The following is a 27,364-nucleotide window of genomic DNA, read 5'->3' as shown; positions in this document are numbered from 1 at the left end:
AGGGTTGGATTCATTAGATGACCTTTTTCTGCTTTCATATCCCTGGTTTTATTAAAATTCCTGAAGACATTGAATGAGCCATTCAGTGGTGATATAGTTACTTTAACGAGATCCAGTTGGTAAGAACAGCTGCGGCTCTTCTCATCTCCATGGTCAGGGGCCTTCGCTGGCTGGAGAAACTCTCCTATTCATGGATTCTGATGGAGGTTTCTTTATATCAGCAGCCTCGTGTCTTTGGTCCCTGTGTTTTTTCCCAGGGAGAGCATCAGGCTCTGGAAGGTGGTCACGTGATCCTCTTTGTGCACTAAGCCAAAGGGACTGTCTGCCCTGCCCAGGGAGGGTCAGTTGCAGGCAGCACTGCAGAGCAGATGACCTTGGCACCCTGAGGCCCCGCCACAGGCAGCTGGCACTCGCTGCTGTCCCTGGGGAGGGGGGGGTCGCGGCATAGGTCTTGCCTAAACTCTTCCTACCCCCCTGTCCTCAGTTGAGCCACAGCAAAGCCCACCAGGCTGCATCTCTGCGTCTCCAATCTGCATTCACAGGAGAGAGAATGAGATTCCCCCGCACAGGCACCCTGTCCAGTTACTCTGGTGGGGGTGGGGCGGGGAGGATGGTCGCCATAGCACAAACCTGGGTGCAAGGTGGGGTACTGACCTCTCAGGGAACGGGGCTGGGGCTGGGCAAATACTCCATAAACTGGTGTGTCAGTTGTTGATTTTTGTTTTTCACAATATTTGATGTAATGTAAAAATATCAGAAAGCAGATAATAGTAAAGCACATTATTAGGGTCAAATTCTGGACTCGTCATTTACAATTGGTATACTCTTGTATATTTTAATTGTTTTTTAAACCCTCGTGTAGTGTTTTCTCCAAACCAAATGTTGTGCTGGTCTAAATGCTTTTTAACTTATTTAATGACACTGTAATGGGCAAAACTATTACCCTGGTTTACACATGAGGAAACCGAGGCAGAGAAATGTTGAGCAGCTTGCCCCAGGTCACACAGCTAGTAGAACGTGGCGGAGCTGAATTCCAGGCCAGGCTGTCTGTCCCCACTGTCCTTGCCCTGAATCCCCGTCTGCTGACCGTGGCTAAGTTAATTAACTCCTCTGTGCCTCAGTTTCATCATTTGTAAAATGAGCATAACACCAACCTCCCCAGTAGGTGCCAGGTTAAAATGGGATCGTGTAAAGCCCTGGCCATCTGCACTAGACGGGGTTCTCCAGAAAACGCAATCAACAATTAATAAGGGGTGGGGGGAGAGAAAGAAATGTATTTTGGGGAATTATGTAGGGGGACAAACCTGAAGTCTGCAGAGTGGGCCAGGGAAGAGCTGAGGCTGTGGTCAAAGTGGGAGGCCATCTGTAGCCAGAATTCCTGACATACTTGTGGGAACTTCAACTGGTTTGAAGTGACCCACCTACATTACAGAGGGCAATCTGCTTAATGAAACATTAATTACATCCTAAGACTCACAAAGGCATCCAGAATAAGATCTGACCAAATATGGGGGCAGCATGGCCCAGCCAAGCTACACACTGACTTAACCCTGGTCCCCTCTAGTCACACACAGAAGGGTGTGCTGTGGTGAGACTGAATTCGTCTTTCTTCCCATTCCAGAGCCCCCAGGACTCTGCTGGGCTCGTCTTCTGACACTTTCTGAGGGCTAGGCTTGGGATGTGGCTCAGCCTGGCTGGTGACATCTTCATCCCTGACCTTGCCTCTTCTTCCTGTGGCCATTGCTCAGGCAGCTGTGCAGCCAGGGAGCCCCCTCAGCCTCAGGACTCCGAAGCCCTCAGTGCTGTGCTTCAGCAGCTCAGGGTGACTAGAACACTCGTGTTCCCAAGCAATTCATCACGCAGGAGGCGATGGCCTCGGTGGAAATAACCACGCTGACAGCATCAGCAGCGGCTGGCTTGCAAATTTGTTGACAGGCGTATCTTTCAGGAGCAGACCAGTTTAATAAGAAAAGGAATCTCAGGTGCTGGAACTTCTCTGCCTCAGCCTGCACCATTTATTATTTTTTTACCATATTTTAATAGTGCAACATATGCTTCGAAGTTTATAGGCACATCAAACCACGTAAAATCTCCACTATAATCGAAGCTTTGCTGTAATGTTCACGTAAGACAAACTCTCACGTGACTTAGTAATTGCAGGAGGCACAGATGCATTTGATGGCACTGTGCAGCCAAGGGTTAACTCAGCAGGCCCTGGTTGCTCAAACCCTGCACATTCCTAACAGAGGCCTGGGCTTGGGATGATGGGTCCTTCCTGACCCCAGGGGGGATAACCTCTGCTCATGGGAATATTCAGCCTGCTCAGAGGGCCTGGACGCCCCGAGGCACTGGGCCATGAGGCATCAGTTTGAACTCCAGGGAGGGGGCATCAGGTCCGTCAAGTTGCCACCATATGGCTATGTAACTGGTCACCCTCAGTACAAATGCTGAGGTCCAGGCTCAGGTGAGGTCCCCTGGTAAACACTTCCTGTGCGGTCCTGCAGTATTTCCTGGAGAGTTAAGCGCATCCATGTGGGACTGGCCTGGGAAGAGTCACTGGGAAGCTCATAGCTGGTTGCTCCTGGACACACTCATGTGCCCTTTCTCTTTGCAGATCCTGCATCTGCTCACTCTGATAAACCACAACCAGGATTATTTCAGCTCCTCTGAGTCCTGCAAGTCTTTACAGCAAATCATTAAGCCTAAGGGTGGTCTCAGGGACCCCCACACGGTCACTTGGCTGAAGTTCTGTGCTGAGGAGCAGTGGTAGAGAGGTAACTTAGGGACAGTCAGTGGCTGGAGATCAAGAATGGTGGGTCTGGAAATACACCTTGGGCTATGGCCACTGGAACCCCACATCCACATTTCAGTACAACTGCAATGGAGGGAAGGATCCCACAGCACAGACCACAGCATCCTTATTTCTGAATTTCTCAGTCATTCAGAACTCTACTTAGTATTGAGCTGTGAATTAAAGTAGAGAGGACATAAGCCTTTCGTCTACCTGTTAGCAGTCCTGGGGGGCAGAGGGTAGAATAATTGTTGAATTTGATGTTTTGCTCTTAGCCGCAAACTCATATGGTTCCTATGCTCCCTTTTTCCCTCCACAGAGCCTGCCCGCTTCAGATCTGTCGACTAAGCCTGAGCCGACTGAAGGGTCAATGTAATCCTTCTGCAGGGACTTTGAGACTGGTGTCCCTCCGTGGTCGACTTGGCACTTCTTGGTTGCAGAGAGTGGAACAGCCAATCTCTGCTAATGAAGTGGACTGGGGCCCAGAGTTCAGCATTTTTATTGGTATTATATTTTGGTAATAGGCTGAACTTCCTGGCTAAGCACTGCACTAAGGAGACTGATGTCACAGGTTGAGACTACGTCACAACCCTGGTGGGTCGCGTTGGGTTTCCTGACCAGGATGGTGCCGTGGGTGCTAAAAGACATGGAGGCTTGGAAGAGTCCCCACACCAGGTAGCTGAGAATGTGCAGAGCAAGGGACAGACCACAGTGGAGACCGAGTAACTTGCATTGCGAGATCACGAGTGTCAAAACCCCAAAGTGTTCTCAGTGGTCTTAGTGAAGTTCTCGATGTAACTTAATGAGGCAGAACTCGTATCTCAAGAATCAGAATGGCCCTGGACTCCAGCAAGAACCCATAGCTCTTTCACTTCAGCAGAGGTCTGCCAGCAGGCTGATACAAAGACCCCTTGGCAGGACACCAGCTCACTTGGATGGTGGCGGGAGTGCTGATTCTAGAGGTGGGTGTTTGGCCGGACATCGATGCTTAGGAGATTTGAAGTGAGAAGCCACGGGCGCGGAGAGGAGCACTTCCAGCTGCTTCCTCCTCTGCTTAAGGCAGTGCCACCCTAAGAGCAGTGTTTGTTCTTGCAGGCAGGAAGGAAGGGTGGGGATGTTTGAGAAAACCCACGCCAGGCGGGGAGTTCATTCCTACTCTGAGCAGGTGTTCTCTGCTGGGCCCGCTTCACGTTGCATCCCACCGTTGACACCGGGAAGCGAGTCAGGGTGTTTGCCCTCGCCTTTCTGTGCGTGTCATCCTAACATCCACCTTCCAGCACCTGCGTCCTCTGACCCTGGCCTTTTTCTATCCCGGAAGCCTGTTCTGCCACAGTTCACACCAGGGGTGCTGGGAAGATAATATCCCAGGGGAGCAGTTGCCAACCAAGGGCTGGCTGCACGAGGGAAGCCCTGAGGCGTATGTCCACTTTTCTCCTGGAGCCCCCAGCCAGGAAGCAGTGGCGGGTGCCCACGACTTCTCTTCCTTCGTTGGCTTCTTTCTCTCTCATTGCTTCTCCACCTCGCTTCCAGTGTTTCCCCAAACCCTGCCTCCAGCCCTCAGATCCTTACCTTAGGGTTTGCTCCTGCAGGAAATCAAACTAACGCTGTGCCCTGTTCTCCTTTCCGTTTTGACTACATAGCCAGGCCCCAAGTTAGGCAGAAGCTATCTGGAGGGGCAGAATACCATTTCTAAGGTCAGCCCTGGGGCTCAGGCAGCAGGAGCCTCCAGGCTCCAGTTTCCAGGCAGATGCAAATAAAGCACGAGGCCTCTGGTGACTTGGCTGTGACCTTTGTGTTCTGCCTGTTCCCATGTTCTGGGCTGATCTTGTTCCTCTAGTCTGAATTCCGGCGTCTGTACCCCTGTGAGGATGAATAAGCTTGGTTCTGGAAAGATTATGTGGGTTCCAGGTCTGGTTCTGCCACTATGTGGCTTTGGGCAAGTTAGTATTCTGCCCTGGGTCTTAATTTATCCATCTATAAAGCAAAGGCTAGAGAACCTGTCATTTCCCATCTATGTTCCACATTTATATTTGTTGAATGAGTGAAGGCAGGACGATTTCCCAGACTGGTATTACCTGGGTCAAGTTCTTCTCAGTGGTTCCGTCTCCATTGAGAAAGTACTGTTGGGTGCATGCTTGCTGGACTCAACCACACGGGTGGGGACATCTGACAGTCCCCGCTCCGCATGGAGCTTACGAGTCCACCTGAGAACCTCAGCTTTCAAGTTGGCCTGCCCTCTTGTTGTAAGCAGTTCAAAGCCTGGCTTGGGACCATGGTGGTGAGCTCTGACATAATGTCTCAGCCCAAAGAGGAGGGTTCCCATGCTACCAGGGCAACTCCTCACTTGCAAATGAAGACATTTCCCCTAAGAATGGCAAGAACGTAGGATGTGGAATAAGAAAATCACACATGAAAATATGACATTTCTGACAAGGGATGCCCGCGGCTGGAGGAGACCAGTCAAGCCATGTGCCCACTCGCAACGATGTGGGGACCCTGTGGCCTCTTACACTGGGGATCAGCAGACTTTTTCTGTAAAGGATCAGATGTGAAGTATCTCAGCCTGGGGGCCACGAGGTCTCCATCGCTCGGCCCCCGGGAAATGGAGGCAGCCACAGACCAGGGACAACGAGGGTGGAGGTGGGCAAGGCACTTACTTTAGATGCAGAATTTAAGGGTCCCCCAAATCTCAGTAAGCAAGATAAATATTTTAATGCAGTATTTTTAAATTAAAAAACGATTGCCCCAAATCCATGTACAACAAAATATCAAAATTTTACATGAAGACGGACTCATATACCATGTGAATGAATGAATGTCACTATGGTCCAATAAAGCTCTTGGTCTTGGAGGCTAGTTTGCAGACTCCTGTGCTACACACACTGACTCTCCTGGGGTCCTCTCAAGAGAAGTTTTCATCCTAACATCAGAGGTGGACAGATGTAATTGTGACATATTTCCCTGGGGGTGGGGTTTCACCTTCTTTTAGTTCCCCTTCCTCTCTGGTGCTATTTGCTGTGGGGGTCTCTCAGCTCCCTCTGCTCCACACCCACTTCCTCCACTCAGGTAGCTGAGGCCTGAACTTGGGCCTCAAGGTTTCTCCCATAGAAAACTTCGACCAGTTCTCTGCCCTGCCTCTGGGCTGTTTTTTTTCTTTTTTTTAAGTAGATATTTTTAAAATGCTTAATGTATTAATAACAATAATTATCAGTTTCTGAGTGTCTGTTATATGCCAGGCATATACTTTATCCCTTATAAATAATTTTCTCAAAAGTCTTATAATCATATAGAGAAGACATCATCATTTTCCCATATTTTAGAAAGATATACTGATGTTTATGCAGGTAAAGTAATTTGCCCAGATTCACTAGCTAATAAGTGGGCAGCCATGATTTGGACCCCAAACTATGTTCTTTCCATTATGTTGAATGAATGACTTTAAACCTGGAATTTAAAATATCAGAAATACTCAGCTGGGCGCAGTGGTACACACCTGTAATCCTAGTGGCTGGGGAGGCTGAGGCTGGAGGATTGCGAATTCAAAGCCAGCCTCAGCAAAAGTGAGGCGCTAAGCATTTCAGGGAGACCCTGTCTCTAAATAAAATACAAAATAAGGTTGGGGATGTGGTTCAGTGGTTGTGTGCCCCTGTGTTCAATTCTTGGTACTCCCACCCCCCAAAAAAATAAATAAAAAATTAAATACAAAAACAATTTATCATTTACCCCCCCCCCCTTTTTTTTTTTTTTTTTGGTACTGGGGATTGAACTCAGGGGCACTCAACCACTGAGCCACATCCCCAGCCCTATTTTGTATTTGATTAGGGACAGGGTCCCTCACTGAGTTGCTTAGTGCCTCACCATTACTGAAGCTGGCTTTGAACTCACAATCCTCCTACCTCAGCCTCCCGAGCTGCTGGGATTACAGGAGTGCGTATCTTTCATTTAAATATTTCCTCACTGTAATCATGTGTTGAAGAAATGTTGCACTGTTATAATTCAACCGATTTCCACTAGATAGCATAGGTCCTCTTTGCACCATCCTGTGGGTACAAGGTAAGATTTTCTTTTTAGGTTATTACCTTCTGCTAGAACAGATAACATTGCCTACACACCATTTCTAAAGAATGAAATCCAGCCAAATCAGTGCCATTGTTCCCACAACCCCATCCATTCACATTGCACCCATTTAAATTCAGCTCAGGCATCACCTATTCCAGCAAAACATTTTACACCTTCCCCTCCACTGCACACCTCATAATGGAACAGGTGTCTGACAGAGGAGATTGTGTTTTCCAGCATTTGGCGACTAGTCAGCATCATGCTCGAAAATGTAGTTAGGTGGCCAGCGTTCATTCTGTTTCTCTCTTTCCCATTAAAATAAGAATTCTTTAGAAGGAAGGATTGTGTGTTATTCATCTTTATATCCCAGGCATCTGGAGTTAGATGCAAAGTGATTTCTTGGTTGAATAAATGAATGATGAAACAAAGGAAGCAGGACCCAGGGCAGATATTACCATTCTACGGTTTGGCTTTCCTGTGTATGGTGGGACATTTCACAACCTTACAATGTATGACAGTCTTCCAATTATTACATATTTTAAAAACCAGGATGAAGCAGTGGCTAAATGCTCAGGTTCTATAGTGATACTGGGTTCAGTTTTTTTTCCTTTCACACTTCTCTGGCTAAAAACTGATTTCCTCTTTCAAGTCCTTATTTTCTTCTCCTTGGCATATGGTCTCCTTTGATTCTCATCACAAATTTAGAGTTCTCTAAATTTTCTTACTTTGTTGAGGTGTACAAAAAGGAAATAGATTTTCAGAACTGTTCATTTTAAAGTGGTGTTACCATTTGTTTTATCTGAAATGTCTGTGCATTACCTCCTCTTATCTGGAGTTTAAGACTGAGGTCCTTCTTGTACCTTTGGAGACTTTTTCCTGGAAGTTTCCATGTTTGAAAAAGGAACATTCTGGAAGTGGATCCTGGGCCTCTATCTTTGCTCTCGTTCACTAGCAGAGAGATTGTTACAGTGGGATGCCTTTCAAGATGCCCCAGGGGATACCTGATACCCAGCCCTGTACATAAGCACTGAGATACCTTGACAGTTGATCTGATAACTGAGATGACAACTAAGTGATTAACGGGTGGGTAGTATATACAGAGTGGATACATGAGATGAAGGAATGATTTCTGTCCCAGGTAGGACAGAGCTAGACTTCAAAAAATGTCATCATATTGTGAAATGTAAAACTAATGAATTATTTTTGGAAATTTCCATTTAATATTTTCTGACTGCAATTGACTGTGGGTCACTAAAACCTCAGAAATTGAAACTGTGGACAAAGTGGGAATACTCTCAGTTAATGCTTTGAGGAGGATTTGAACAAACTGTTCTTGGCTCAAGTGCATTTCAATAGTAGTTTAACTAAAAGACCTTTCAGGGAAGTTGAAAGGAACAAAACCAAAATTCTTAAACTCTATTGTCCATTCTTATTAATAATGAATGAGGTTAGGGCAAATGTTTTGACAAATATTACAGAGGGGTCAAATTCAGATGGGTGGAATCTTAGGCATCTGTGAGGTGTGGCTGAGGCAGGTGATTCTGGGCAGCTGATTCCCTCAAATATCATGGTGTTTGCATCTTTTATGACTAGAGGAAAGGACCAGCCCTCATCAGGTTTGGAGTTGACTCCAAGATGTGCCTAGAAACTCACAGTGTGGATACCAGTATCACCATAGGGTTCTGGAATCTCTTCCTAGTTACCAAGAATCTCTTCCTGGTTACCAGATCCGCCATCATCAACCCTTTAAAACACCGGCCTTCACCATGGAGGGAGAAGTTAGCTAGGCCCCAAGTGAATCAATCACTGTCAAAGACAGGCCCAGATAAGACATACATGAATGTGACCACACATGATGAATCTTTGTTTCAATAAAACTTTATTTGGCCCATCCTGATCAAATTCAATTATGTTTAACAGATTTTCTTAAAACATGAGTAGTTATAATAATTCCTCTGTAATAATAATTATATATGAACTCCTGGTCAAGGTCAGCAGCTTGTTCCTTTACCCAAAAAGTAAAGCCGCCTTCTGAGAACAAAATGGCACATGAGGAGAGGTGTACATTTCCTTCTCAAAAAGAAAAAAAAAAAAAAAAAAAAGCAAAACCTAAATACTTCATATTTACATATTTTTCATTTAAAAACTCATCAGTGTGATTAATTTTATTTTTAAATATAAGTTTCTAACGTGTTGCGAGTTTCAGTTTATAAATCATAGTTTGCGGATTAGCTTTAAGGTGCTGTGAGGGGAGGGTGAACACAGCCCAGGTCCAGCACTGGGGGATCCTCTCCTACAGACTGACGAGGCTTCCTGTAGGTATCTTTGGGGTGTTGTGGGGAAGGGGAGAGATGGACACTAGTGGCAGAGATGGCAGAGTATTCCAGGGACTGGACTGGGGTTGTTGGTCCCACCACATGCTTCTGTAGAGGGCCTGTGTGGTCCAGTCTTAGGCTAAGAGGAGCCATGAGGGACACAGCAGCGTCGAGTTCCTTTCTTTATTGTAGGGTCTCCATCCATGCTGATACATACCCTTAGAGCCCTTGAAGTTGGCACCCTTCCTTCCATATCCTCCTACCTTTCTGGGCTCCTTGCTCCAAGGTTGCTAGCTTTCCAGCATATTTCTTCATGGCCTGCTCTTAGCCAAGGCTAAATGGATAATCAAAATCAAGGCAGTGTTAATGAAAGGTGATGGGTCCCAGGTGAACCTTTCATCCTAGAACCTCTGCTCCGGGGCAGGTACCTCTTGCTTTCCTTCAAAGGAACGATTTGGTCCCGAGGTAGGCTGGAGAGGGGCTGTGTGTATGTGGGCAAGGGTGGTGGGGGACTGTGGGGTGGATTGGAGGGATTCTTGGAATTGCTTTCTTCAAACTCACCCGTGTACGACATCCACTGGGGAATGAGGGCTGTGTCTTTGTGCATGTCAGGAAAGTGCATAGGGCTGCTGGAGGAGGCAGACGCACAGGCCTGGAAAGTGACTGACTAAGACAGGTCTCAAACTGCTCTAATCTGAAACAAAGATTTCAGACCATGCAGGGAAGAGGCAAAGGCAGGGGGTGGCAGATGAGAACATTTCAGTGCTTGGTGACTAGGAGATCTAACTGGTTCAGTTTCAAATTTTAGCACACAAAAAACAATGTTCTGAACGAAAGAACATTGGATGGGTCAGATGGTGATGGACTGGGAAGAAACAACTTGGACTAAGTTTTCTCACCAAAAAGTCAGAGTGACTCCAGCAGAGGAAGACATGATATTGTGGACAGACACTGGCCTAGGGGCCAGGAGGCTGGGATTCAAGGCTCGCCCAGATACTGACTAGACCTGTGGTCCTAAGCAAGTTACTTTAATTCTCTGGGCCTCAGTATTGTCCTCAGCTGTTGGTTGAGGGTATGTAGACCAGATGGCTTCAAAACTAAGACTGCAAGCCATAGCTGCACCCCACCACCCACGTAGGGACTGCAGACTACTGTCTAAGAGGTGTTTCTTCCTGGCCTCTACCACTTATAAAACGCAGGCCTCCCCTTTTCTGGGAAAGTGACAACTCTCAGCCAGGCTCCTGATCAAATCCTCTCCCAGAGGTTAAAGGCTAGTTATTAAGGCAGTTTAAGAAATAGACATTCCTCTCGCTCCTCGGATCCTTCATGTGTTCTGCTGACCCCAAGGCAGCAGAGAGGGGCGGAAGTGGTAGTGTAGGTGCCAAGGAGGTGGCCACCTCCCGCCATGCCAGCTTTTCTGGGGTGGCCTCCCTCTCCAGTGGCTGAGAACTAGGGCCTCCCCGCTGGCCTCACCACCTTTCTTTGGAAAAGGCCTCTGTCTGCACAAGGTCTCCTGGGTGCTCAGAGATGCATGCGCCATTGAGGTCTCCCAATTTATTGTCTGGCAGATCCTCGGGCTTGGTGCAGAGCTTCAGGGCGCGGGAGATAAACACGTCAAGGTCAAACTGAGGGCTGGCACCCCGGTCGACTGGGGTCTGGCTCTCTGAGGGAGAGGCAGACAGACGGCGCTCTGGGCCATCTGGAGGCGGGCTGGTGCGATCCAGGCCGCCCTGCGTGCTCTTGACCCACTGCGCGATCTCCAGGAAGAGGCTGGCGGGTTCTTCCTCGTGCACCACAGCGTCCGCTGCCACCCCGGCCACTGGGGGCGCGCCGGCCGCTTGCTTCCAGTGTGACAGGTCCAGGATGAGCTTGGGCTCCGAATAGTGGTGCGGCTTGTTGTCGCGCCACAGCAGCTTGTCCAGGTAGGACGGCGACCCCACCTTGTAGTCGCAGGAGCGCCCGTAGTCCGCCTCGAAGGCGCGCTCCATGGACGAGTGCGACTGCTCCAGGAAGCGCTCGGAGCTGCTTTGCGAGTCCTTGCGCGGGTCCACCTGCACGTCCTCCGCCAGCGGCGCCGACCCCGCGCGCGGGTCGCGCTGCACCTCGCTGGAGTCCTGGCATCGATCGGGCCGCCACTCCAGATCTGAGGACAGACTCACGGGGTACCTGCGAAGGGCAAACAAAGCAGTGATGGGACACCCAGGCGGGATGACTTCCGGGAGGGAAGCCAGCCTCCAAGCCTTGCCTGCCATTTGCAAGCCTGCTTTCCATTCCCTCCTCCCAGACCCTTGTGCTCGGTCCTCCCATCCCCCCGGGTGGGAGGATGGTGGCGCAGGAACAGATGAGTCTCGAAGGGCTCGGCAGGCGGCCTGGTTGTTCGGCATAACCTTGAACTCGTGCACAACCCTATCAGTATTTCTTGAGTGCCCGCCAGCACTCAGCTCTGGGCATTACCAGATACTGCCGCAAACAGAACACATCCCTGTCCCATGGAACTTTCTAACTGATCCTCCTAAATAATGACCCTCACGCTTTTTTTCTTTTTTATTAGCACTTTATAGTTAAACATAGTGGTTGGGTTCATCCTGACAAACTCATACATGCATGGAAATGGATTTCAGTTCACGATCTCTCCTTTTCCCTCCCAGCCTCCCGTCTTCCATTCTCCTTCCTCTACTTGACTTCCTTTGGTTTGTCTATTAATTTCTATTTGATTGGTTCTTTATATTATCCTATCCTTCCCTCCCCCTTTCTTTATTTTACTCCAGCTTCTGCCTATGAGAGAAAACATTTGACCTTTGAGTTTCTGAGTTTGGCTTATTTCACTTAGAATGATATTTCTATCCATCCATTTCCATCCATTTCCTGGCAGATGTCATAATTTATTCTTTTTTATGGCAATCCTCAAACTTTAATACACACACAAATCACCTGGGATCTTATTTAAATGCAGACTTTGATTCAACAGCTCCGAGGTGGGGCCTGGGATTCTGCATTTCTAACAGGCTCCCAGTTGTAGCTGCTTCTTGGATGAAATTTGAATAGCAAGGACTTAATGAGTCCTTGCTCACATCAGAATCAAGCAGGAGAATTAATCAAGTACCAGGCCTGCCTCGATGATTCAGTAGGTCTAGGGTAGGGCCCTGCTTCAGCAAGTTTGTAAAACTTCCTCAGGGAGTGTCTAAGTCCTAGGGCCGAGAACCCCTACCATTGTGGATCCGGATGGGTGCCCTGCAGCGTGTGCATTGATTGGAGCAGATGCAGCCCACAGAAAGATCACGGCACTATCAGGAGAGGCCAAGCTGATCCTTGGAATTCTGCCCTCTGCCAACTGCCCTGCACCCATGGAGAGTGAAGTCAGGTGGCCAAGAGCAAATGAAGAGCTGTGCAAGCAGACAGGTATCAGCCCTGGCTGAGCCTCCCTCCTTCTGTCAGGTGCTCTGTGCAGAGCCGGAGGGGGGGGGGTGTTAGGGGAGTCAGGAAGCACCAAGGAGGCAGCAGCCCCTGGCCAGCTGCTTGCTGAGCACTTCGCCTGGTGCTCACACAGGGGAGTTAGATAAGCCAAGGACAAGAAGGGTGGTTGAATAGAGTGGCAGGCAGGGCAGCCGCTGGTCACAGTGTGGTGGAGAGGCCTGGGAAGACCTTACTGCTGCCCACCTCCCCATGACACACTAGGGCAGGAATCACTCCTAGAACTCAGAACTGCCTCCTCCCTTGGTCTTAGAATTCTGGAGACTTCTAGAAGGAAGAGCAGGTGAAGACCCACCCTTTGGCTGCTACACACCAAACATCTATTATCTCTAGTCTTCACAGCAAGCCTGCAGACCTAGTGTCACCACTGCTTTATAGGAGAGGGCACCAGCAAGCCCAGAGGTGAAGCGGTGTCCCTGGGAGCAGACCTGGAGCAAGGCACTTGTCACAGTCTTTGCTGTCCTTTCCCTTCATGCAAGTGTGACGGGGAAGGTTGGGAGCATAGGTGTACCCAGGTTGGTGTTGGTCAGACAATGGACAGTGACCTAGGAGCTGTGTTATAGCTTCCCCTGACTCTATCCCTGGCCACAGTGACCTTACAAGTAGGCTGAGCCTTGATAAGCCACTGCTTTATGTCCCCAAATTCTGTGGCGTGGAGTGGAGGGGAGGGGCTGCAGGGAACTAGTCCAGGGCAGGCCCAGCATGGGGGTGGCAGATGAGAGAACCTTCATTAATCTCTATTTTCTGGCAACACTTGAAAACAACAATTGACAACAACAACAAACCAGCAAACCTATCCCAAAATAGCAGCATTGCCCTGGCCCTCCCTCTGTGCCTCCTTATTCTGAAACCCATCATCTGTCAAATGACTAAAAAGGAGGAATTGCTCATCTGTCACTTACATAACTAGCTGTCACATTCCCATGGCAGCGGGACTCCCAGTTAGGTCCCCTGGGAGCCGGAGCTGAGCGGAGCTGTTGAGCCTCCACTGCTGTTTCTAAACTGAGCAGCTCCGGCCCTGCCTCCCGGATTAGCAGATGGTGAAGCCCAAGTGTGTGGCTGTCTGATCTAAGAACGTCAGAGCGGGGAAGGATCTATGAGATCATTATGTGCCCAGGCAGGAACTGTTTAGAAACGTTCTTCTACCCAACCCTGATTCATTGGTAGTGGCTTCAGGGGATACTTGTCAAGGATCCTGAGGTCAAGCCCAGCTTAGTGGGAAAGAGTGCTGTGACTGATATGGATGCAGACTGGGGAAGGCCTCATACATATTTACTGTGTGGCGGAACACCAAGCTCAACCTCTCTGAGCCTAGGTTTCCTTATGGGCTATGTAGCCTCCCCTTAATGGCACTCTCAGGAGGCGCAGATGACATAAGACATGAGAAAGCGAATGTAGCGGTAAACTCTGAGTTTCTTCTGGCCTTGCACTGACCTTATTGGCTTTTCAAGGGCAAACTCCCAGCCCGCAGGGAGTAAGTCCTACCGTGAGCACTTGCTCAGGGCCACTGTGCGTACTGAACCCCACGTCCAGTAGGCTCAGGGTTCTGAGGGGCTCCGTCTAGGCGCTGTGCTGCACAAAAGCAGGTCCCTGACCTACACAAGCAGCACATGTCTGGCCATTTACTGAGAGTGTCTGGGGACAAGAGAAAGGCAGGAAGCACCCAATGGGCCAGGCAACTTAGGAGACAGAGGGAAAGGTCACCGAGGATCAGAGACAAAACAGAAATGAGAGGCCAGGGGAATGTGGCTCTAGACAACAGGGCAAGAAGCCCTGGAACCGCACCTGTCCCAGTTGGAGAGCTGGCTCTGGTTGGCAGCCATCAGCACGATGTCATCAATCTCATCCTCGATGCGGAAGGGGTGTTGCGAGGTGGGCTCGTCCTCAGGGCAAGAGTAGGGGCTCATGTAGGGGTGCTGCAGCCCCATCTCAGCGGTTAGACGATCCATGGGGTTAAAGGTCAGAATCTTCTCCAGAAAGTCGATGGCTGTGGGGAGCAGAGGGGACATGAAGGTCACTGTTGCCCTTGCCAAGCTGAGAAGGGGACCCCTCAGCATGGTGACTTTGTAAATGAATGAAGAGAACCAGAGGGAAGAGGTGACCAGCCTGTCCTGTGCTGGCTTCTCAGAGTCAGGCGGTTTCTCTGGGGGATTCCAGGAAGCACAGGGCGGGGCAGTGGTAGAGCATCCAGGACAAGGTGTGCTACTGAGCAGTCACTCCTGGGACACCAGGGGCTCAGTGCCACTGGGATTCTTCTGGAGAGAGTGTGGAACACACGGGTGGCCCTTGAGGGGAAGGGAAACTGGGGTAGTCACCCCACTCCCTCTGTCCTGGGCCAAGGGCTGCTAGCGGGGAGGGCAGAGGCGCTGCAGGGGCTGGGGAGCCTGGGCAAGAAAGGAGAACTTGGGGCGGGGCAGGGCCTCTTCCAAGGCCAAGGCTCTTTGCACCATATGTATCCCTGGAAGTTTGAGGCACAAAGGCAGGTGGCTTGATGGATGCTCAAAATATTGAACAACCAGGCTGCAGCTCCCCTCTAGGCCGGGTAGTGACCCTTCAGTGGCTCATCAAGGGGAGTTCTGGGCTGTGGGAATCTGGCAATGGGACGCTTGTTCAGTGACTGTTTGCCACCTGGTATGGAAGTGTAGCAAGAGTGCAGCCCACAGGTTTTGGGTTGGTGGGCGCTTGGCTATCTTTCTGCTGAGTGCAGTGGCCACTCTGCCCTGGGCCACCTCAGGGCGAGGCCTGCTTAGAGGTTTGTGGTCCTCCTCAGGATTGGAGTCTCTGCAGGATCGACTTAAACCATGACCTGGCCACTCCTGTTCCGAGGGGAAAACTGAGCTGACCTCAAAGCCTAAGCTGCCAGTCCCTCCAAGGGATCCAGGGTGGACCTCAGCCTGCACCATTAACCTGCCCTCATGCCCACCCTGGGTCTCTGCAGAAAAAGCCACTGATGATTCAGGAAATCCATGTATTCAGAAGGCGACTGACCTCCCAGGAGGACATATTGTCACTGGGCGCCCTAGGCAGAAAGATGAGGTGAGCAGCGGGAACTCCGGTCACTCCCTGACACTCAGAGGGGGCTTCAGGATCTGGGGCTGCGACCTGGGAGTGGATCCACCTCACAGGTTCTTAGGACTGGAAGGATTAGTCACTCCAGGGCAGGGCCCAGCCCCAGACCCGGGCAAGTCTTTCCCTCCTGGGGCCTCTGGCCTCTTTCTTGGGGCCATGGACCCTTTGACAAGGCAACAGAGAATTGAAGCTCTAAACACTGTAGCAGCATCACCATGATCATCCTCACTGAGAGACCGGAGAACCCTGGAGCTGGAAAGTGATGGCCCCCAAGGCTGCCCCCCTCTCTGGGGAGAAGTTCTTCTCTTCCCTCTCCCTGAGAGCTCATCCTCCAGTTGCTGCCCAGACGCTTCTGGGAAGCGCAAGATAGTAGAAAACCCTTCCTCCCATAGGACCTGGATCTGCCCGTTTCACTTTCAGCCCTGGGCCCAGCTCTGCCTTCACTGGTGACCCTGCCTTGCCTCTCCAGCCCCTCCTGCAGTGAGGTGTGGCGCCATCACTGGGGCCAGTGGGGTGGGGTGGGGCAGTGGTGTACCCCACTTTTTCTTGGCTTTGGCTGCAAGTGGCTGCCCAGGGTGACCTTGTATGCCATGAATTGACGGCCTGGTCCTGGGCAAAGCCACTTAACCTCCCCCAATGTTTTTAAGGCATTTCTTATATAATGAGGCTTATATACAATCTGTCACCTTCCTCTGGTCCAGTGGATTCCAAACTGGGTTCCTCAGACCGGGTATTCTGGAAGGATTCCTAGGAGATTGAGAGGCAGGACCCTGAGCCCCTCACCCTGCCTCATCCAGAGCACCCCTTTTACCTATTCTGTATGCCAGCTGTCTTTATCAGTTTTGTTCCTTTTGGTATATTTACTTAAAGAGAGTTCCAAACTTGGCATCTTGATTTGGCCTTGGGCCTGTCTCTCTTGTCCTGTATCTGTTATTGATGGCCATTTGGGTAGCTGAAGGATCCTGTCACCTAGAATGAGTCCCTGAGTCTCTGAGAGTACAGCCAGGCGGATCCCTTGGCCTCTTCCCAGGCCTGTGGGGCCTTGAATGCACAGCACAGGGAGCAATTTGCCTAGAGCCACACAGCCAGTTCCTGGGAACCGAGAACTGAACCTGGGTCTGGCCCCGGAGCTCAGAATGTTCCTGTTCTCTGCAACACACTCTGACTTCCATGGGAAAAAGGTGAGAGGGGACCCAGAAAGAGAGGTAAGAAGGCAACCAAGAACGATGAGAAGGAGAAGGAAGCAAAACCAGGGTGGAACACAGAGGCTGCTAGTAAGTGCCTGCAGGCAGCTAGGGTTGAGCTCCAGAGCCCGGTAGCCCTTGACCCAGAAGAATAGGATGTGCAGCCCTTGTCTGAAATGCTTGGAGCAGTAGCGCTTCGGATTTCAGATTTTTTTTTTTCTTTCAGATTTTGGAATATCTGCATGGAATTTACCAGTTGAAAATCCCTAATTTGAAAATCAATATTCAGAAGTGCTCCCAAATCTGAAACTTTCTGGATACCAACACTATGGATTTTGGATCTTCAGACTAGGGATTGTCAACCTGGAGCTAGGGCCAATGCTTTGACTCCTGCACCCCAGGGCTGAGCTCTGCCTTCTGGAAGACCCGCCTGCCTCCCCTCGGGGTGCTGGCCTGGGGTCAGGTGCAGGTACCTTCACTGTTCACTTCCGGGAGTAGCTTGCGTAGTGGCCGCTTCACCTCCCAGGTGCTGCTGACAAAGGCGGGCATCACCCTGAGCAGTTCGTCCTTGTCTTCCTCCCGGATCACAGGGATGGTCTCCAGGATGAGCTGCATCTGCTCCAGCTCGTGAGCCCCTGGGGAGGCAAGCACCAGATGGTTACATGCTACCCAAGTGGCTGCAGTGTGAAGGAGCCCCAGAGAGGCTCCAGCTGGCCTGGGAGGGAGAACTCAGGGCACTGGGATGGAGGCTGGGAGTCAGGGAACCTGGGTTCTCATTTTCACTTTGACGCTAACTTGCTGTGTGACAGTTGCAGGTTGCTTGCCATCTCTGGGCTTGGTTTTGTCAAATGCAAGCAGAAGTGATTGAATTTGGTAGTCTCCCAGGTCCCAGTCTGGAACGGACCAGTCTGGTGTAGACTGAGCTGGCCAGTGCTAATAATGACAACAGTCTGGCCCTGGCTTCTCAGGTGTCCCTCCTCAGTGCCTCTTTGCGTGCTTTCTACCAGGCTGGGGAATTTTAATGCTGGGAATGAGCATTTCCTTGAAGTTTCTGATTGGGAGGGTTCCACCCAGAAAGTCCTCAATAGGAAAAACATCAGGAGCTGACTGAGTTTGGGATGTGCATGAGCACACTGTCTCTGCTCCTTGGGCACTGGGAGGCAGACAAGCCACGCCAGTTCTGTGGGACAGTTCTTTGGTGGGACAGGGTGGAACCAAGCGTTCATTCGTAGCATGTGTCGAGGGCCTTGCCCTGCCGTACCCTGCTGGATGCTGGAATGCGCAAGACACTTCTGGTCCATGAGGGGCTTCAGTCTCTGTGTCTCACCAACTCAGTTCCTCTTCCAGGTGACCACTGACTGTGGGCAGCCTCTGTGCTCTGCCATTGTTGGTGCTGGTCAGGGCTGTCTCCCTGCTGTCCTCCTCTGACCCCCAACTGTTCTCACTTCCATTTTTCCTTTTTAGCCTAAGTGGCCTTTCCTCTCAGCTCTGTGGGATTCAGTCCTCAGCCTTGCCTCTCGTTCCTCAGGAAGCCTCCCTCACCCTCACCTGCACAGGGCCTCTCCGGCCCACACGTTCCCATGGGAATCCTGGTCTTCCAGAAGCTGGTGGCCTAGGGTAGGGACTCTCCTGTGTCCCCCCCGATGCCCTGTGTGGTATTAAGCATGTTCAAATATTGTGGCTGCTCACTGAGCCAGTGCCTGTAGCATCAGGGTCCACACTAAGGGGCCCTTTGACCTCTCCCTGCAAAGGGCTCCTTCTTAGAAGGCCAGTTCAGAGACTCTGGGAGGCCTTTATGGGGTCCCCTCTTCACATGAGCACTCCAGACCCTGAGGTCAATCTGCTGACAGAGGAGCCTGGACTTTGCTCGTAAAATCCAACCAACTCCTCTGTGACACAGGCCAGGGACCTCAGCCTGGTGCTTGGCCTCACTGCTTCAGTGACTTCTCTGAGAAGTGAGGGATAGTGAGAAGGCAGAGAACTAGCCCCCTCAGCTGTCCGTGCCTGCCAGGCCTCAATGGCCTCATGTTGGAGGCAGCCAGTGGTGTCCAGTAAGCTGCACGGTGGGGCAGAAAGCAGGGGCTTTGGGGGCAGATGCCCAGAGGCAGACCCGCCTCCCACTGTTCTGATTTCCTTCCCTCGTGGAATGAGGAAGACTACCCGCAGCTGGGCTGACCAAGCTGAAGGCCTGTGAAGCCTCTGGCTCGTCGTAGGGGTTTGCTCAAGCTTGGCTCCCCTTGCCTTCTGGGAGCTGGGGGACAGGGACTGTCTCTGGGAGAAGCTGATGAAATAAGTCCACATGACGGACTTATGTCCTGATCATCCCTGGGTGAAACTTAGTGACAAATGTCACCTGGGGGAACATATTAACACTCTTGAGTCTACTAAGTCACCCCCCCCAAAATGGGAGGAGGACCCCACTCCTTCACCACGGGGAGAACGTCCTTCCAGGTCAGAGACGCTCCACTAGCTGGTTGCTTTCCCTGCCTCCCTGGCAATAGGGGAGGCGGATCTCAGGGCTCTCTGCTAGTATGGGCCCGGCATGCAGAGGCCAGCTGGGCATCACCAGTGACGGTCTCCAGCATTTCTGCAAAGCTATCCTGAGGTGCAGGTGGTGGGTTAGAATTCTTCCAGGGAGAGAGAGCAGCGGTTAGGGCTGAGCTTGGAAGCTTGGGGAAGGCAGAGGGACGGAGGGCAGAGGATCGCAGCACAGAGAAGTGGAACCAGTGGGGTGAGAAGCAACTGTGGAGGCCTGGCCAGAGAGGGAGGAGAAGGCTGTCAGCCCAGGGAGCAGAGAGCCTCAAGGAGAAGGGGACAGTTGTCACTGACCTGCACTACAGGATGAGGCTACTGCATTAGTGGTGGAGCCAGGGGTGTGGTCTGTGCAAGTGGCTTCTGTGCAGTGGAGGGGTATGGGGAGAGAATGGAAGAGAGCCAGTGAAGGGAGCCAGTGCTCTTCCAAGCAAGGACAGAATATGAAGTGCAGTGGCAGCACTGAGAGGGGTGACTCACACTCTGGGGAGTTAGGAAAGCCTTCACATAAGGACAGGACACAAACTGGGTTTTGAAGTTTCAATAGGAGTTTCCCAAGTAGAGAAGGGACTTTAGTGCCAAGGTGAACAAAAAAATCATGATGCATTAGGAAAGTAGTGTGTCTTTCATGTGGCTTCAGGACAGTGAAAGTGTCAGGGAGGGAGGAGGAAGGAGCTACAATTGGAAGGTGGGTGTTTTCAGCCATCAGTCTCAAGGTGTTAGAATATAAGTGTGTATTAGTCCATTTGGGCTGCTATAACAAAATATCATAGACTGGATGACTTGTAAGTGACAAACATTTCTTTCTTCCAGTTCTGGAGGCTGGGAAGTTCAAGATCAAGGCACCTTAAGATTTGATGTCTGGTGCAGGGATTGCCTCTTGTAGATGGTGCCTTCTTGCTGCATCCTCATATGGTAGAAGATAGAGGGCGCTCTCTGGGGTCCCTTAATAGAAAGGCATTAATCCCATTTGTGAGGGCTCTGCCTCCCCAAATCTTACCTCCTAATGCCACCACCTCGGGCTGGTGGATTAAGATGGGATTTCCACATATGACATTAGGGGGACTCACACATTCAGACCATAGCAAAATGGTTGCTCGACTGCCAAGGTTCTGTGCTCTAAAGGCTAATTTCAGTCTTGACAGTATTACCTGAAATGATGACAGGGTGCCTCCAAGGAGTGCCATAAAAGCCAAAGAAGTCATTTCAGCAGAAGGTGAGCATGTTTTGGGATGAGCAGGTGTTTGCACTCGGTTTCCCCTTTAACAGAAAGACATTAGAAGAGGAGCAACTTACCAGCAAAGAGCATTCTCCCCGTCAGCATCTCGGCCAGGATGCAGCCGGCTGCCCACATGTCGATGGCTTTAGTGTAGTTGTTGGGGGACAGGAGCAGTCGTGGAGAGCGGTACCACTTTGTCACCAACCCCTCTGACAGATAACCCTGAAAGACAGAGTCCCCGTTCCACTGCTGGACTATTGGCAGGTATCCTCCCATGCCCCTTCCTGTTTGCCCTCCCATGAGGAAACAGGGCCCTTTGGGGATCCCCTTCATTCTTGCTCTTTTCCTGTTGAACTTGAAGGAACATTAGTGAACAGAGGTTTAGTTAGAGTGGCTGGGCCTAGTTTGTGGGGCTCAAGGGCCGAGTTTGGGAATCTTATGAGGTCATAGGGTTCTCCTGTTTGGAAAGGGATCCAGGTTATCAATATTTTGGAAGGAATGATTTCCCCCCCAAGTCCATGTAATTAAGCATAATAGGCCTGCCCACATCTAGTAAGAAGATGGATAAATAGGAGTCATTCCTAAGTTCATTACTGCCATCAACAGTAATGATGAGAGACTCAAATTTCATTTACCCAGTGTCTGAATCTCAGCAATAGCCACACATTTGAAATTGAGCCAGTAACTTTGGTGCTAATGCTTATAATTAATGCTGCCAAAAATACAGACACCAGGCCCTGCTGAGAATGAAAAGGCCATCTTTGTAACGGATACAGGTAAATGGTATGTGGAAACAGCATGAGGGACGAAGCAGTCACAGCTCTGTTGGCCCAGGGGGGTCTGGGGGCCCCACACAGTGTCTCGTTAGGGACAGATTTCCTTGCTGGTTGGCCAAAGCCTAATGATTTGTGTTGTGGGGTGGCATCTCTTCCTATTGCATATGGTGGTGACATAGATGGGTTAGCATAGATAGGAAAACACACCCAGGCAATTTAGAAATTGTCTCCTACGCCGGGTGCAGTAGTTGATGCCTCTCATCCTAGTGACTCAGGAGGCTGAGGCAGGAGGATCCCAAGTTTGAGATCAGCCTTGGCAACTTAATGAGACTCTGACTCAAAATAAAAAGTAAAAAGGGTTGAGGATATAGCTCAGTGGTAGAGTGTCCTGGGTTCAATCCCCAGTAGTGCCCCCTGCCTCCCCCCCCCCAAAAAAAAAAAAGAATGAAAAAGAAAAAAGAAATTGTTTTCTACACAATTCAGAAAGCCAACCCAACAGTGAAGTGTGAGAAACATCCACGTGGATTCCCTGGTACAATCTCCCTGAAGGAAGAAGAGAACTCAGACCCACGTGGGAGTGAAGGTGAGGTTGTTAGGATCAATGGAATCCAGCGGAAGATTCTAGGGACAGTCACGCCACTTGCTGTTACAGTTCCCAGTTTGGCACCTAAATTTTCCTTTTTACTCATGTAAAAAGTATCGGAGACCCAAGTTAAAGCCAGTGAAATTAGGAAGCCCAAGTACCCAGGACCTTTTGATCTTTTCATCCGAAATCTCTTCATTTGTTGAGCAAAGTTTCATTAAATTCTAAAACCTTTCAAGGGCTCCACTCTGTGGCCCGTGTTTCTGCAGAGCAGGGCCTCAAAATGGCAGAAGGAAGGAGGAAAGCAGAAGACCCTTGTGATGTTAATAAATATGTTTGTTTGTTTGGTTCAGTTTGCTCCATAGTTCCTGGCTCACAACTCCCTCCCTGAGGCAGACTCAGAAACTAGAATTTCTCTCCCCAAAAGCAAGTCATAAAACACACTAATCTACCCCACCTTTCTGCCTTTAGCTGGCCATGAGGATATTCTCTGATCTGCCTTGAGTGACACTGGGTGTCCTCACTCCAGAGGCATCTTGCCCTGTACCTGGAGGAAGGAATTGCCACACAGAAGCGTCTGCACGGCCAGGCCTGCTGGGCTCCTGCCCATCATCAGCACTGAAGCACAGCCTTTTTGTCCAAACACCTTTCCACACAGTTGTTCATGCTTCATTCATGCTGTGCAAAGAAGTCTCCATAAAAACCCCAATGGAGAACATGTCCTAGAGGCCACGACAGGGCGCCCAGAGAGGGAATCTTATGAGGCCCTAGGGCACGGGAGCTCCGCGCCCCTTCCCCTCCCCTGCCCTGGGAATCTCATCTGCATGCTCTGGGATATCCTTTTTAATACACCTGTAAATAGGTTTCCCCGAGTTCTATGAACCTCTTGAGCAGATTAATCAAACCCAAGGAAGTGCTCCTGGGTATCTCAACTGGTTGCTGGTTGGTCAGAATTCCAGAGACCACAACTTGCTACTGGTATCTAAAGTGGGGACAGTCTGGTGGGACTAGCTTTCAGCCTGGGGGATCCGACACTGCAGGCAGAGTATCAGAATTGAATTGAACTGAATTGGAGGCTGCCCAGCACATGGCCACTGCGGAATCCATTGCTTGCTTCTTCCCTCCCCACTCTTTTTGGGGTCACAGAAGCGATGTGTGTTGGGAGCAGGTAATAGGAGGAACAGATAATAGAGAGTAATTGGGTTTTACTCTCTACCCTCAGCACACCCTAACCCTGGTCTCCATCACCCTTCGTTCTTCCTTCTCCAGGATGTCCTCAGATGCATCCCCCTCCCTGGCTGGCTGGCTGGCACACTCAGGCCAGCGTCCTCTCCCTGATCGGTTACTGTTTCTTTACTTCTCTGCAGCAAGCCTGCCCCTTCCCAGGAGCCCTAGATGCTGTGCCCCTTGTGGGGGGCAGCATCATCTTGCTCTCTAGCAGCCTCCGCCTCGCCCAGTGCGCTCTGAGGAAGAGTGAATGACCACTGCTGAATCTGTGGAGGGAAGGCTGAGTGAGTCAGCTGTGAGTCCACGGTTGGACCCTCTGCACAATGTGGCACCTTCCGCAGGGTCCACTGGTCCTGTCTTGGACCTGGGCGCCCTGTCGTGGCCTCTAGGACATGTTCTCCTTTGGGGTTTTTATGGAGACTTCTTTGCACAGTATGAATGAAGCATGAACAACTGTGTGGAAAGGTGTTTGGACAAAAAGGCTGTGCTTCAGTGCTGATGATGGGCAGGAGCCCAGCAGGCCTGGCCGTGCAGACGCTTCTGTGTGGCAATTCCTTCCTCCAGGTACAGGGCAAGATGCCTCTGGAATGAGGACAGTCTTATGACCCAGTGTCACTCAAGGCAGGTCAGAGAATGTCCTCATGGCCAGCTAAAGGCAGAAAGGTGGGGTAGATTAGTGTTTTTTATGACTTACTTTTGGGGAGAGAAATTCTAGTTTCTGAGTCTGCCTCAGGGAGGGAGTTGTGAGCCAGGAACTATGGACCAACCGACTTTATGCACAGGGAGTTCCAATTCCCACCTTCAAAGGTTGGTGGAGAGTTCTCGCCAGTCGATAGCTCCTCATGGTTTGTCTCTTATTTCAAAAAAGTTTAGCTGATGTAATTATTATAGGAGTTTAATTTTTTGTTAAAGTCAGGTTTAATCTGCATGGAGGTAGAATTTGACTTTCAAGGGCACAGTTATGAGTTTCAAAGAAAGCTGAGAATCATGTCACCGCCATCCTAAACATGACGTTTTACACGTCCATCATTTCAAACAATTCCCTCATACCCCCTCTGGACACTCCCTGTCCCAGACCCCAGCAACCACTGTTTTTGTCCCACCCCCACCCCGGTTTTACCCTGCACAGAATGTCATATAAATGGAGGCTTAGTGTGTAGCCTGTTGAGTCTGAACTTATTCCTTTAGCACAAAGCATCAGAGACTCACCCATATTATGTGTACAGTAGCTTGTTAGAAATTTAAGTGTGATTCTAAAAATTTACAGAGACAAGCCAAACTGTCTGTACAAATTCTTCACTTCTGGATGAGTGGGTTATAAATAAATAATGGCTTGATTTTATTTTCCAGTCAGAGGGTCAGATTGTCAGGGAAACACTAAAGCAAAGAGGATCCAGAGGGGAGGTGGCTTAAGGGGAGTTTTCTCTGCCATGTCAATGAACAGTCTTTTATGGAATGGAATGTTCTGGAATTAATCTGTCTCTCTGCAGAGTCCAGGGCTGGAGGAAAGTGGGGACACAGGGCTTCCTTCTGAAATATCCGACCTGAAAGATGTTCACATGACAAGGCTGCCCTTGGGCCAGAATCATGGACCAGGCTGAGGCACCAGATAAGGAAGTTCCTCGCTGGCTCTTCCTGACTTTTGAATGAAAGCCAAGAACCTGCTGAATTAGTGTTAGCTGCTAGCTCTTTCCCTAAGGCTACTTGTCCCTTAAGCTTTTCACAAAACACAAAGGGATTTTTTTTTAATGAAGAAGTTGAATATTTTATTTGCTTCTTACTTTACTGCAAAGCTGTTTCTTCACTGTATAAAAATAGCATCAGCAAATGCAGCATATTGAACAATTAAGATAGTATTGTTCTTCGTCTGACACTGTGCAACTCACACACTTTCCTCCACTCCAAGGTATTGCTAATTGGAAGACCATTAAGTATTTTGAACAAAATCCAGGGATGGATGCATGCAAGTTACAATATTATATAAGGATAACTAGGTTATCCTTGAATCACATGATTTTTTAAAAAATTTGTTCTAATTAGTTGTACATGCCAGCAGAATGCATTTATACATTTGATAGATCACACATAAATGGAGTGGAATCTCTCATTTTTCTGATTGTACCCATTGCAGGATCACATCAGTCATGCAGTCATATGGTCATACGTGTTCATGAGGTAATAATGTCGATTTCACTCTACTATCATTCCTACCCCCATCTCCCTTCCCCACCCTTCACTTCCCTTTACCTAATATAAAGTAACTCTATTCTTCCCTATTCCTCCTACCTATTGTGAATTAACATCCGCACATCAGAGAAAATATTCTGCCTTTGGTTTTTTGGGTTTGGCTTATTTTGTTTAGCATGATGTTCTCTAATTCCATTCATTTACCAACAAATGACATAATTTCATTTTTTTAAAGCTGAGTAATATTCCATCATATATATAATCACATTTTCTTTATCCATTCATCTGTTGAAGGGCATCTAGGTTGGTTCCATATTTTAGATATGGTGAGTTAAATTGCTATAAACATTGATGTGGCTGTATTACTATAGTATGGTGGTTTTAAGTTCTTTGGGTATAAACTGAGGAGTGGGTTAACTAGGTCAAATGGTGGTTCCATTCCAAGATTTCTGAGGAATCTCCATATTGCTTTCCATAATGGTTACACCATTTTGTATTCCCACCAGCAATGTATGAGTGTACCTTTTTCCGCACATACTCAACATTTGTTTTTGCCTTTATTCTTGATAATTGCCATTCTGATTGGAGTAGTTTTGATATGCATTTCTCTAATTGCTAGAGATGTTGAACATTTTTTCATATATTTGTTGATCAACTGTTTATCTTCTGTGAAGTGTCTGTTCAGTTCCTTAGCTCGTTTACTGATTGGGTTATTTGGTTTTTTTGTTTGTTTGTTTGTTTTGTTTTTGGTGTTAAGGTTTTTGAGTTCTTTATCTATCCTAGAGATTAATGCTTTATCTGAGGTGTATGTGGTAAAGATTTGAATCACATGATTTTTAAAGGTAGTTTTGATCATGGATAATTTCATGAATTCTGAATACCAGAGTTTAGAGCTTGCTCTAAAAATCATAAGGTATTGTTTAAAAAAAAAAAAAAAGAAAAGAAAGGTGTACATTGTGTTTATCTGCAACAGTTAGGAAGGGAAGGACTTTCTCCCAGGAGCAGTGCTGAGAGCAGTTTCTTCCCCACGGTATTGCTGAAAGCGCTTCCTGCCACCCTTCTGTCCACCACTAACTTAAGCCAGCTGTGCTGGAATAGTGCTTTCACACCAGTCTATTTAGCCAGCCACTTCCAATAGGTTTATAGAGTTTATGTCTTTCTCATATTCTGCACTTACGAGGGCATCTAATTCTGCAGGGTGATTCAGTGTCATCTTTGTCAGCCAATGAATTGGTAAAAAGGCTTGTTGACAGCCCTGGACTTTCTGCAGGTGCTTCACTAGTTTGTGTTCCTTCTCCCAGTAGAGGAGCACAGAGTTCCCTGGCAGATTCCTCACCTTCCAAAGCACCAGACTCAGCTTGCATTTTCAATTTTGTCTCAACTAAGGGTGACTATAGGAAATCACATCTCCCAAAGCTTCCTGGGCAAAACTGCTGGTCCCTCTGTCCTGATGCCATTTTCTGTTGTTATCTGTTCACGTTTCTGTGTGAATGTGTCCTGAGGACAGAGCAGGTCTGGGGTGCAACGCTGGGACAGTGCCTGCCCTCAGCCACCGGGGCCATGCTCCTTGAGCTCTACGCCACTGTTCCTAGGGGCATTGAGAAAGGGCTTTATTGAGGTGTTTCAGAAGCCCCAGGGAGAGGAGAATTTGGGAAGTTGCAATGTCTTCCGCTAAGCTCAGACACAAGAGGAGCCTTGGGAAAGTAAGATGGGAGCAAATAAGAAGCTCCATTCCTGGGTCTGAGGGATGGTCACAGGGGCCAGGAGTACTGCCTGCAGTGGAGAAGATCAGAGAAGATCTCAGTGAGAGAGGCTTTGGGCCCCACGGCACAAGACTGGTGATCAGAATTGAAAAGAGGAGTTCCAGTTGAGTGGATGGGGTGAAAGTCAGAATTTTCTAGGGTTGAGGAGGGAAATGTACCCAAGTGTGGAGACTGACTTTCATCATCAG

The 27,364-nt window shown here is 49.3% G+C and overlaps 1 protein-coding gene across 3 annotated transcripts in view; it reads right to left on the bottom strand.

The window, feature by feature from the left end:
* Positions 1-9,933: 9,933 nt before the first annotated feature.
* MAPK4 (mitogen-activated protein kinase 4) overlaps positions 9,934-27,364 on the bottom strand; it is a 147,088-nt gene continuing 129,657 nt past the window's right edge. For all 3 annotated transcript variants that reach the window (XM_079109470.1, XM_079109471.1, XM_079109472.1), the window contains exons 3-6: positions 20,718-20,862; positions 17,363-17,524; positions 14,422-14,623; positions 9,934-11,331 (exon numbers count right to left, since the gene is read on the bottom strand). In XM_079109470.1, coding sequence (XP_078965596.1) covers positions 10,635-11,331; positions 14,422-14,623; positions 17,363-17,524; positions 20,718-20,862 — 1,206 coding nt within the window. In that variant the 3' untranslated portion in view covers positions 9,934-10,634. The remainder of the gene's footprint in view (positions 11,332-14,421; positions 14,624-17,362; positions 17,525-20,717; positions 20,863-27,364) is intronic.

The sequence above is a fragment of the Sciurus vulgaris genome (assembly GCF_902686455.1).
Source record: "Sciurus vulgaris genome assembly, chromosome: 13".
Classification (NCBI taxonomy): Eukaryota; Metazoa; Chordata; class Mammalia; order Rodentia; family Sciuridae; genus Sciurus; species Sciurus vulgaris.
This window is presented reverse-complemented; position numbering and strand designations above follow the sequence as displayed.